Genomic DNA, 12992 nt, shown 5'->3' with positions numbered 1-12992 from the left:
ACACACATAGACTTACACTCTGGTATGCTAAGCCATCATCACACACACACACACACCTCAACCCACTGTACTGTGTAGAGAACCATATGTGTGTGTGCGAGTTACAGCCGCATACTGTATGCGCTCAGGGCTTCAAGCTAGAGTTGCTGCGGTAATATAACACAGATGCAAGCTGGGAAAGAAAAAAAATAATAAATAAACTACGGCAGCCGCTGACACTGATTTTGTTTATGTTGATGGTTGCTGAGGGCTTTACACATGAGGCGTCAACAGGGTACACTGTGATGTGTGCGTGAATGTGTACATGCATGCATACATGTGTACATGTGTGTCCAGTTACTGTTATGACCTCCAAGGTGCAGTCAATCACCCTTACCCCTGACTCCACCCTCCTCCCCTCTCATCTCCCGCACTGCCAGAGGTGATGTCATTGCGTGCTGATGGAGCACAAATCAAACTAACCCCCCGCTCTCCCGCTCCTAAGTATTGGAGAGCTGAAATTAGTTTATTTTTATGACCTCTTTATTTCTCTGCTCCCACCTCCCGCCCGCATGCGAGGGCGCCAGGGGGGCCTGCCAGTGGCTCGGGGCCAGATCCACAGGTCCTCATCCAGGACCCCGGTCTCTGTGGCCAGATCTCTCCCCAGCCCATTAAAGTAAAACCCATTGTTATGGTTATTAAATATAACAATAATATAATCACAAAGCACATACATAAATCATCCAGCAATGCAGGCTATAAAGAAAACATCTGAAGTTATGTTTTCTGGCCTTATGTGTGTTTCTGAAACGTTCACGCTCTGCATTTTTCTTCTTGCCTTCGCACATGTGTGTGTGTTGGTTCTGTAAGCTGACCCCGCGCTGCAGCCGGGTAGATTTATCAGAGCAGTTAAAAGAGGATTTCTTCTGGATTTGCGGTCCTAGTGACATCATAAATTGCACTGTCAGATTGAGGCATAGTTTTCCTCAGTCAAGCAGCAGGGTGCACCCTGCTCCAACTTTCTGGCTCAAATGGAATGGTTAATTTCTGGGCAGACACCCCCCCCCCAGCCCTGCACTCCCTACCGCCTCCTCGCTCCTCAGACAAACTCTGTCCATTCCTTCCATTAGATTTTATTGAGATGTATAAAGTAATATGCAGGCGCACACATTTCAGCATGCCCTCACACTTGCACACCACAAGCACAGGCGCTGAAGGGCGCACACACACTTGCACGCACGCACACCAAGGATACGGCTCATTACCCACAGCTGGCTTCAGCCTCTTGGTTATACAAAAGATGTAGGAGGGGGGTACTGCTGTATATTCATGTATTTGGCTGTCTCCCAAATGTTAATTTGGTTTTAGCTGGCCAAGATTAGAGCTAATTCCTTCCCGGTGCACACTATAAGTAAGCGAGAGTGAAGGCATTTGCAGACTAAGCTCATATCAGGAGTGAGTGACACTGAGGGAAGTTACCATTGTAGCATAAACACTGTTTCCTCCCAGATTGTCATCCAAGACAACTGTGATTTCAGTCTTTCACTTGTGAAGCTTTTTTTCCCCTCCTTTGTTGTCTCATGCTAAATGGACTGCTATCTGTACACTCACCTGACACTGCAGAACTGTCAACTTTGTTTTCCTTCTTTCCGCTCTCAGAGACGGCCTTGTGGGCCAGGCGGCCTCTGCATGTCAGCTGAGGCTGCTGACCTCTGACCCTGGATGCAATCCCAGGTTGCTACTGCGAATGCTGCTGCACAGAGACTGTCACCTGCCCAGAATACTCCTGGAAAACTCTCGTAAGCCTGTTTTTTTAGTGTACATGGATTGGTATATTTTAATGGATGAAGGGAAGGATGTGTGTACGTGTGCTGTACATGCTTAGCTGTCAATCCTTGAGTCACTTTCATTCATTCTTCCATTTTTATACTACTGGACCTACAGAGTCGATCCCGCAGGCGCCATGTGTGGGACGGTGTTTACCAGCGTCTTAATTATGGTGCTCTAAGCGAGTTATACAGACCTCAGATGAGCTCTATCCATTTTATGAAGTTATCATCAGCATCTTTGCCATCATCATCATTTTCACCTTGGTCACCATCATCACTAAATCAATAGAGAGCAGTAATAAACACTCAACAAGCCCGGGCGGAGCACACACGCTGACCTTTAAAGATTTTCCCTTCCTTCCTCTCCCCTCTGCACCGGCAACAGTCTAACCTTTAAAGACTGTTGTGCACTCGCACATTAATTCACATTATAGCGACCTCATTAATAACAACTCTCACTGTCTCGTTCTCTCGCTCGGTCTCGAGTCTGGCTCAGAGGCTCTGCAATGCTTCTCCCCGCACGCCGCCGTAAATCAACGCTGGAAGCGCTGACTCTCGCGTGTTATCACGGTGACGGGCTAATTAACCAGGAAGCAGACAGACAAAAGGAACGGCTTGACTGAACGCCTGCACTCCCATAAGCCACTGCACTTCCCCATCCGCGTTGTGTACCAGGGTGTTTCTTGACGCCCTATTGATAGAAATTCAAGTGTAACTTACTCATAGATAATAACACAGTGAGTCAAAAAATACTTCAATCAGACTATCAAATTCAATTAAATTTAGAGTGTTACTGTGCAGTTACAGTGCATTTTTTTATATAACTAACTTTGTTTCATCAACAGCACTTTTTCAACAGTGTTGCTCTGTTAAAATACATTATATCTGCCTTATCAAAGCATGCTAACTTGCTAGAGAGCTACCCAGCGAACTAAATGACCTACCCATTGTCTATTTACAGAGGGATAACACCTCCTCCGCATTTACAATAACAGTTTTCGCTTTTGCAAAACTCACCCTAAATCACAAGACACACTACTTCTGGTGCACACACACACACACACACACACACCGCCTTTTTATTATCATCAGCGTGTCTGCTTCCAATTACAGGGGTTTCCAGAGAGGGCCCTTGTGACTGGTTGACTGGTTGTCCGGAAGATAAACAGGTGTATGCGTTGGCCATGTATCAAGGTTGGATAAGCTCAGAGACAGAGAGCGAGGGAGAGAGAGAGCGAGGAAAAATAGAAAAAAGCAACCAAGGAAACGACATAGAAACACAAACCTGAACCCGCTTGGAATCGCTGTGTGCTGCAGCAGTAGTGGAAACTCCGCAGAGATGTGCCAGCGCACTGTCATCAGTTTTTCTGAAGTCATCTGCTGCTCCATAATAGGATCATTATTAAAAGGCACCTAGTTAACCTGCCATGCTCTCCAGCACCCCAAGTGGAAATTAATTTTAGTCCCCCCCTGTTTCTTTGGACCGCTGCAGCCACAGCAGTGATATCCAGAACACTTTCTCCTTAAGGACCAATTACCAGACAGGGAGAGAACAAGATGCCAGCGTAACCCACATTACGCCGCCTAATAGACTGATTGTAGGTGAGGCTGGTTGACCACTTTTTGAATGTATGTGTTAGACGTGTTATTGTGAAAGAGACGTAGAGGACACTTAGAGATAGAGACAGGGAGATGGAGGATATCAGTTCTCATGAGTGGTTGTGCAGAGCTTCCTACCTGCATGTTATTAAGGTGGTTGATATTAGTGTTCCCATAACGCAGCAGCTAATTTAGCCCTGTCATTTTAGAATAGTCCAGCATTAGTCAGAAGGAAGCCGCCGCTGCCCTCCATCACAGCGCCCCCCTCATTGACTGCTGCGTTGCATACACTCTCCTATTCAAATAGCTGTCATCTCCCACACAGCAGACTGACAGACCGCTGGATGTCTGCCACCTCTGGAGCAATGGGCCTTTCCTCAGCAACCCCTGTCAACTTAACACACACACGCACACACTTGTAACTAAGCGCACAAAACACATATAGACATCCATATGGCTTACACACGCACACACCTCCATCCTCAGCCCTGTGCTCAGACAGCAACCCCCACAAGGACACCCTGTCAAAACCTCTTCCTTTTCACTTCCTGTCTCTGTGTGCTGTGGGGGCTTTGAAATCTGTTCCTTTCTCTGTTTTTTTTTTCTGCTGTGTTTTTTTTTTTCTCCATCTAACACAGATGTGGCTTTTTCCTTCCCCTTCTATTTCACAATGCCTTTTGTTCACCCTTTCTGTTAACATGTGTCAGGTTGGGCAGCCTTGACATTTTCCAATGTGTTTTTGTGCGAAGAAATCAAGATGCTGTTTCATAGGATGGGATTTTTTATCTCTCACTACCTACCTCCATAAGGTTGATATTTTCTGAATCGTAATTCAAAAAACAGTCAGGTTTTACATTCACCGACACACCCTCTAACTGAGAGTATGCGTACGAGCGAGCCTCGTCATCGCTTTGTGTATCCTGTTGTTTGTGCGTGTCAAGTGTTCATGAATATCAAGATTTCATAAATTCATTGACATTTCGATTGCCCACACATTTATTTGTATTGTGCGCAGAAATATCTCACTGACTCAGACTGACTATTTTTCTCAGATTTTTGCCAAGAGAGCTGCTTAGAGACGTCTACTGAGAGCTGCAAGGCAGGAGATGACTTCATAGTCGCATTGTTCAACCTCTTCAGTTGCCTGAATAATGTTCCCAAGGCCTTGACTCAGGTCCTTCAACCATACCTGGAAAGGTCACACATATGGGAACATCTCTACACACTGGCAGGTAAAGTAGCAACCACTTGCTGCATAAGGTAGTTCTTACTAGAGTCCTTGCTACAGACTACACACTAACACTAACCTTGGAAGCTGTACTGTATATCGTAGTACTGTGCTCACTTATGTCTCATAAGTTGCTGCAGCAATTTTGGGCTTGATACCATTTGTTACACAGATTTTTTACCATTTGAGAATTGAATCATCAATTCATCAATCAAAATATCATGCAAAAACTGCATGTTTTTTTCCCCCAAACTGCATGTGATTATCATAAAGTGTCTGTAAAGGGGACACTCCTGGGTACCCATAGAACCCATTTTCATTCATATATCTTGAGGTCAGAGGTCAAGGGAGACCTTTGAAAGTGACCATGCCAGTTTTTCCTCGCCAAACTTTAGCCCAACTTTGGAGAATTATTTAGCCTCCTTCCCGACAAGCTACCATGACATGGTTGGTACCAATGGATTCTTTAGGTTTTTCTAGTTTTATATGATATCAGTACCTTCATGATGCTGCGATCTAAAACAGAACCTGCTACAGTTGTAAAGTGTGAAAGTGTAAAATGGTGTAAAATACCAAATCTCATTTCATGTTAAATTGGGAAACAGACTGTTAAATCTATCACCTCCCAAAATATTTTACATTTTCTCAAAATGTATTAGATATGTTTCTAAATACAAAAGTAAATCTGCCCACAAAAAAATATAAAATATAAGAAAACATATCTAAGAAGGGTCAGTGTTGACATTGCAAGCATGTGAGCTAAAGCATGACTTTAATATGCTGTCATAGAGACTGCAATTACTCCCCAACTCTGCCTTTCTTTCCGCCTCTCTCTGGTACAAGCTTTGATACAGAGCTTAATCAAGACTCCTGCGGAGTATGGAGCCCTTTTTGGTGGAGGTTTTTATATCCTGGGTGAGTGGTAATTATTGTAGCATAAATTAGGGGTGATTGGAGAAGAGTGTTTGGATGGAGACAGAGCAAGGGAGGGGTCGACAGAGGGAAAGAAGGAAAAAGAGATCCAGAGAGAAATTCTCAAAGTCATCCAATCATCATTTATCCTCACAGGGTAATTAGTTTAATTATTGGACTGTGCCAAATCTTTGTATTATAACTTTGGTTACAGGATACCCTCGGTGCCCCCGTTTCTATTTAAACTGTTCACTGAGTTAACTTTCATAGATTACGTTGAGAGTTTCACTATTTCTCCACTTACACTGATGTTTCATCACGCGGTAGCAGGTTGTTTTGAATCAATACACAAGTCAATACGGTAGCGGGCGGTATAAAGTCTGAGAAGCAAGTGACTTTGAAAAATAGGTTTAGGTCTCACCTGCCATGGAGCGCTTCTCCCTCTAAAAGCTATATCATTTTCTGTTCCGCTCTCCTCTTTTTCTACGGGTCTGAGGTCACACATTTGTTAGGCGTCCCTGGAGATTTCAGTGCACTTCCAGTGCCGTCACAGCACTATATCTCTCTGTTGTAGCCTTTGGTTTTACAGCCGACGCTGTAGGAAGTTTATGGGTGCCATACAACTTCACACTGCTCTGCTATCAATATGAGCGGGATATGAAAGGGCAGAGCGACGAAAGACATAGTGCACCTGGAGAAGGTAGTAAGATTTCTACTGTCAGGCCACCTGGGTTTGATCGAGAACATCTGAATTCATCTCGACGTTACTCGCTTTCAGTGTAGACATTTCAACAGGAAACCTGTGGATATATATCTGTGGATGTGCACACTATTCATGTCTCTGTGTTTTCCCACTGTTTGAAAAGTGACTCAAAAGAGTCATTTGTGACACAGACTGAGTGCGCTATGGCTAGTTGGATTATTGCATATAACCCATTCTAATTTGGTAGCAATCATAAAATTTCATCTACCCTTCATTTTTATGTCAATAATATGGCATGTCTGCGGGTCTTTGACAAGTTTACAAGTCCAAACCTTTCATGATTTAAGACCGAGTACAGTGATAAAACTGTATTTTAATGGAAGAGTATTAAATGTTAGTTGGAGGCCTTATTTTTCATTGTGCACTAAGAGACTTCTTTGTACTGCATGTCTATTTTTAAGCACAGTATGCAACATGTCTGCTAATTAAATTCAACTGGACATCATTTTCTGATGCTAATTTCTATTAATTCTCTAAAGTAAGTAGTCGGTCTGTCAGACAGTGGTCTCAAAAAATAAAAATAAAAAGTGTTCTAACATGTACCCTTGTAGGACACAGCTACAAAAACTCTAAAAAAAAACTCTACCGCAATTCACTGAATGTAGTTCATATGGCAGAGCAGAGATTTTCCATGCCAAAGTTGTAACACTAAGTGAGCCAATTTAGTACTGGCACTTTGTAGCCTGTCATCTGGGCCTCTTCTTCTTCTCTGGCTTCGGTCCGTCTTACAGCACCACACTGGTCACAGCCTAACATTTATGGTTGTTCATGTGCAGCTCAGCTTAATGCTTTTATTTTTTTCCAAATGAAGTCTTCTTTACCTGCTGCGTTCATCTGCCATTTTTTGTCAGACACAACGCGGGCTGTACCTGTAGTGATCAGCTGTGTCCGAGCGATAGTTACCAAGTCTACCAACAGCCTCCTGGTACACCTGGTCTCCATGGTGATGGGCTGGCAGACCACGGAGGAGCCTAGTGGAGCCTCGTTCAAGCAGAACGTACCGGAGAGCATCCTGGCTAAAATACCCAAGGAGTGGAACTACACGCCGCTGGAAGCACGGGGAAAGGAGTCTGCCGCTAAGAGTACGCTGCACAGACTGAGTGTCACATTTTCAAGACATTTTAGGGTTGCTTTCCAAAACTAACGTTTCTTTCTCCTTCCAGCTGTCATATCTGTAACTATTCAAGCCTTGTCCTTCATTTTCACCAACCTGCCCTTGGCTGTGGCGTCCGTGCCTCTCCCCATCCGCTTCCTCTTCCAAGAGTCAGAGAAGCACCTCTCCCAGCATGCCCGGCAGCTGCGCTTAATGGGCCTGTTACTCTGGGCCCTGTTAGGCTGTCTGATCCAGGGCCTGGAGGACCCAGACACACTAGAACAGACCAGCGGTCTGGCCCTGGACCGAGGGGCAAAGGAGTCCCTGTCCCTGCTGGCTGAGTGCCTACAGGCTACCATAGGCATTCAACAGAAGGTAAGGGCTAAGGTTAATAGATTAACAATAATAATACTATCAGTAATAATAACTAGGAAGTTTGTTTACAATTTAGAATAAGGTAGAAAAACCCTGTTTAAATACCCTGATACCATAATTTCATCATATTGATTGTTGATTTAATGTGTGCCAACAAATCATCTGACTTGTACTCATTGACCTTAATGGTCTGCTGTTTGTCTGACAGGGTGTTCCCAAACCCACAGTGCAAAAAGTGCTGCAGGCTCTGGAGGAAAAAAGACCCAAGTGGACGAACATGCAGCTGCAGAAGGCCCGCAAGCTCTGCTCAGACAGGTGAGAGATCAACTGCAGGGATTTAGCAAGAGGTCGAGTTCAGAATGGTATTGATGTAGTTTAGATTACTGTTTTCATGCTATCCATCATTAGTCTCAATTGGTATTGATTATTCATGTTTTAAAAAATGAGGTATCATTTTATTCTGATTATTTTGATCGTAAAAACAGCTTTTTATAAAGTGAATTTCCAAGTAGATAATTTTAGTGATTTATCAATAGTAAGAGGGTTGAGGGCTGGTAGGCTGATGAAGGAGGTGGTTCAAACTGATCAAACTGACTGATGGCGTAGTCAGCTACTTGACATTCAACACAGATACTGAATAAAACAATGAAAAAGAACACAGCTTAGATATGCTTTTTTTAATTGAGCATTCAAATTCTGATGTATCGCATCATTGAGATCATTTTTCACTGAAAAGCTCCATGAGTGAGATCAATGGATCTCAGATGTGTTTGTTGTGGTAAGTGATGGACGTGTCGTCTGACTGTGCGGACTGCCGGCTGGAGTGATGGGAAAAACAGCTTTCACTTTGGTCTGATCCGTTGACCTTTTGGCTCGCTGTTTTGTAGCTCGTTCCCAGAAACCGCGCCTCCGGTCGCTCGCTTCATCATAACAAACTCTGGATGCATCCATCCTCATAAAAAGGTGATTCAGCGCTGCAACACAACATGTACAATTAAAAAAAAAAAAAAAAAAGAGTTAAATAAATAAAAACACTGATGGCCAGTTCTAGGAAATGCTGTCTGTTTCAGTGACAGGAAGAAGGGACGAGATGGAGGGGGGGTAAAAAAAAAGAGATGGGGCGGCGGAGGGGTGGGGAGGGGGTTGAGTGGAAAAGTGAAAGAAGAGTGATTATGTATCACCTGTCGGAGGCATTCAGTGGGATCATTACTATTCATTAAACTAACCTTCACAGGGAAGTGACGCCTGGCTTGTAAACAATCAGAATACAGTGTCAGAGAGAGAGAGAGGGAGAGAGAGGGGTGTAATAACTCCAAAAACAACTGGCACTCAACTCACTGGCGCACACACACACACACACACACAGAGTAAACCCATCGACAAAGAACATTTGCCCCCTTGCGAGCCCTCCCACCTCTGTTCCCTCATCCCACTTTCCCTCCTTCCTTTCCCAACTGCAACCCCCTCCCCACGCCACCCACCTTGTCTTTGCAAAGTAATTTGTAGAGGAGAAGATTATTGTTCTCCATCATGGTGACCCTGGCTGGGCTGACGGGATGCATACACAGATGAAGATGAATGCAGTTATTCCTTGGCGGAGGTCTGCCTCTTTCAGGGCACATTGGCCCTAATGACATGATTGATAGGCTGTCCCAAATCCGGAGGGGCCCTCATTAATCACCCCGCTGACTGAATCCAATCATCTGCTTCACCTGCACAGTGATGGACAGGAAAGGATACAGCGCAGGTGCTGACACGGATGCACAGCCACCGTCGCCGCCGACAAACACCACCGCCGGGCCGCCAGGCAAAAAAACGAATGAGGGGGATATGTACGCGGACGAGAGGGGGACTCCTCTTCCTTTGCCACTCTCAATGTCAAGCAGCCAATGGCCGGCTGACAGGCGACACCGTTTCTGCCACCTTATAATTACAAAGGGGAAGAGAGAGAGAGAGGGAGAACAATGACAGGAAGTGTATGTGAAGGAGAGGGTTTGATGGACGGTAGTGTGATATCCATCCATACAGGAAGGGCAGGAAAATGATGCGGGCGTCTGCCAGGGTTGGGGGCCGTACATGCGCGAGGACCTTGACACACAATTACACACACACACATACACGCTTAAGAACACACACACCAATCACTTTTAGTGCACCGGCATCCTTCGGTCAAAATTCCCCCCATGTATCTCATGAATGGTAATGAAAACAGTGAAAATTATTTTGTTATCGAACCCTCAATAATTTGTATTTCTCAGTCACGGTTTTCAGAATGTTTAGTGGAGCAAATAGATACTTCTTTCCTTGCCAAGAATTGCATTTTAAGTTCATTTGCCCTCTGGAGTAAATAGTTTCTCTAAAAAATCATTAACTCTAAACTTCAGTTAATTTTCTTGTGTATAGCAAATTCCAAATTCTACCCCCAATTCTTCTTCAAACTAGAAAATACCTCCTCAGCCAGAGGTGATATAGAGATACAAGCTGACACCCTCCCTCTTCTTGTTTCCTCTCCTTTCTCTGTCTTTGTGTTTACTCTCCCATCTCCTCCTTTTCCCATCTCTGTTCCTCTCTCAGTGTATTTGAGCGAGGAAAGGAAAGCGGAGTCGCTGCGGCTGAACTGACTGAGCAGAAAATAGGCCTGATGCTGCTGGAGGTCTGCCACAAAGCAGGTGGCAGCGACTACCTGAGGCAGATCTATCACATCATCCAAGGCAATGAGGTAGGGAAGCACTCCCTCTCCCCAGCAATTAGGTGGCTGCTGGCCTGAGGCCGCAGGCTGTTCAGGAGGGGGAGACGGAGGGAAGGGGGCTGCTGCTCGTGTGCAGTCTGCTTGTTCTGATCTTCTGTTGTTCAGGTGACCTCCAGGGTGCAAACCTACAGTGATTTCCTGTGTTATACGCTCACCACACGTAGAGGAGAGGGAGCCACATGGAGTTACCATATTCAGTATAGAATGCTTTGGTGGAGATCTGAGTGAGAAAGAGCAGTGGTTCTTTAAAAAAAAAAAGTAGATGTTAAACTCACTTCAGAGAAAAAAAAGTTTAGCAGAATGAAAAGTAGAAGTTCTCTAGAAAATACCCAAGTTAATTGAAGTAAATATACTGTATATACATAGAGAGTTTAGTGATATTTCTCCCTTAAATACACAGTGGGTAAAACAAGTGCTTTAAAGTGAAAGTGGAATCTCAAAAAAAAAAGTTATGTACAGAAACTCAAGTTGTTTTAACCGGTTCCATAACACCTCTTTAGGTAGGCCTGGTGGTATTTCTTCTTTAGTGAAAATCAAACTGAAACATCCTCCACCTACAGCACACGTACCTTTTTAAACAGCCTCCTGCCACTGTATATCACAAAGACACCAACATATGCTACTCTATACACTGCACACTGCAACACATGTACCTATGGATCATTAATTATAGGATGAGGCTGGCAATATTCTGTATTTTTGTTACTGTCAACAAATTCTGTGAAAAGACCAACACCAGCAGTGTATTAGTCCGTTTCTCAATACTTCCACACCCTGTCTGTGACATTCAGGCACAAACGTCCCTACTAATATTAGGGATTGTAACGATACATCGATCCGGATCGATATATCGATTCAGTGATCACCTGATCCAATATCATCGCTGCAGAGTGAAAATATCAATACATATCATCTTTAAGATATGCCTTTATTTTGAAATTTCCACTTTATATTTACTCTTTTTTATTAAAAAGAATACATTGTTTTTCATTTAAATGTCTGGATGAGCCCAGTAATAAAATTGTTAAATCACATTTTAGCAGCTTTTTGTGAGTTGATATAAATGTAACTGATTGTGTAAAATGGGAATATGATATTGTCTCATATCGATCGCTGGCCCCTGAATTGAATCAAATCGAAATTGTATCACGGCAGACTTTGTGATATCAGCCAATATCACACAGTTGTCCAAAGAATCAATATAAAATATTATATTGTGATGATTTACACCCCTAATAAATATACAGTATACTTTCATTTTTAGGAAAGGATAAATAATTTTGTAAAACAGGTGGACTCTGTAATTTTTTTAAATATTAAGTTGTGTCTTTGTTGGGGACCATTTTCATCTGCGGAGCTGGTGCTCTACTGAGTGCTTATGGCAGCAGGATGTGTATGTCGGATGTATTACAAAATAAACTACAACACCCATGTCTATTGTAATGAAGGAACATGTCACTTAGTGCAACGGTGTGGCTCACTGATATGTTTTTAATTAATAGTTTTTTGGATAACAGCAGTGCTTTATGGCACATAGACATAAGCTATATCAGGCTTTGGCTACGCAGATAATTCTTGTTAGTGGGAATAATTAATTGTTGATTTTGTTCTTTTCATGGAGTTTGTTGATATTAAGAAAAATATATAATATTATCACCAGACTTATCATTTAAGAGGCATAAAGCTTAATTATCTTCGAAGAGGAAATTGCAGAATGCTATCAGAATGCGTTCCAAAAAAAAATAATACATAGTGAAAAGTCCTCAAATGTTAAGTCAGTGAAACTAATACAGAGTGGACCTTCAATGATCATCACAGCAGCGCATACACAGGTATAGGTGCGGTAATAGAGTAGTCTAAAGAGCGAGGGGAAGCTGCGTTTGTGATTCTTACAGACACGCTCCTCCTATAGACTCTCTATTAGGACGCAGCGTGGAGTAACACAAACATAAGCACCACATACATTATGCTGCTGTTGATGGGATCCGTGAACAGCTATAACTCTGCGTAGCAATTTAATAGAATGTGAATGGGATTCCCAAGTAGACTCTGAGTTACCCTCCTGCCAGCTCGAGCATCTCCACCTTCCCAAGGTTGAGGCAAGAACACGCAGGTCAGGGACACACCGGGCTGCCGGTGAGGTGGAGGGAAAGGAGGTTCAGAGGCCATGTCAAGCTGACGGATGGGAATATAGTGAATTCACACCGGGATGCCCATGTACACACACCCACAGACGTACACACACTCATTACTTTATACTGTACTTCCTGCAAGACACCTGTACTAAGCAACCACAGCAAAGGTTACAAAAACAAAAGTGTTCTTGTGTCCTGAATACCCTTCTGTTTCTCTGCATCTACACACATTATCTATATACGGTATGTTCTGTGTTTTCATTACTCTGTTTCTGAACAGCTCTGATTAATTATACTTTTATGAGGCTGATTAATTAGAAATACGTGGAT

At 43.4% G+C, this 12992-nt stretch overlaps 1 protein-coding gene across 4 annotated transcripts in view; it reads left to right on the top strand.

The window, feature by feature from the left end:
* The window catches only part of kiaa0825 (KIAA0825 ortholog), a 127974-nt gene that overhangs the window by 41935 nt on the left and 73047 nt on the right, over positions 1–12992 (top strand). For all 4 annotated transcript variants that reach the window (XM_074638270.1, XM_074638268.1, XM_074638269.1 and 1 more), the window contains 6 exons: positions 1639–1778; positions 4460–4639; positions 7162–7392; positions 7474–7778; positions 7987–8093; positions 10353–10497. In XM_074638270.1, coding sequence (XP_074494371.1) covers positions 1639–1778; positions 4460–4639; positions 7162–7392; positions 7474–7778; positions 7987–8093; positions 10353–10497 — 1108 coding nt within the window. The remainder of the gene's footprint in view (positions 1–1638; positions 1779–4459; positions 4640–7161; positions 7393–7473; positions 7779–7986; positions 8094–10352; positions 10498–12992) is intronic.

Source organism: Sebastes fasciatus, chromosome 6, assembly GCF_043250625.1.
Source record: "Sebastes fasciatus isolate fSebFas1 chromosome 6, fSebFas1.pri, whole genome shotgun sequence".
In the NCBI taxonomy this organism is placed as follows: Eukaryota; Metazoa; Chordata; class Actinopteri; order Perciformes; family Sebastidae; genus Sebastes; species Sebastes fasciatus.
This window is presented reverse-complemented; position numbering and strand designations above follow the sequence as displayed.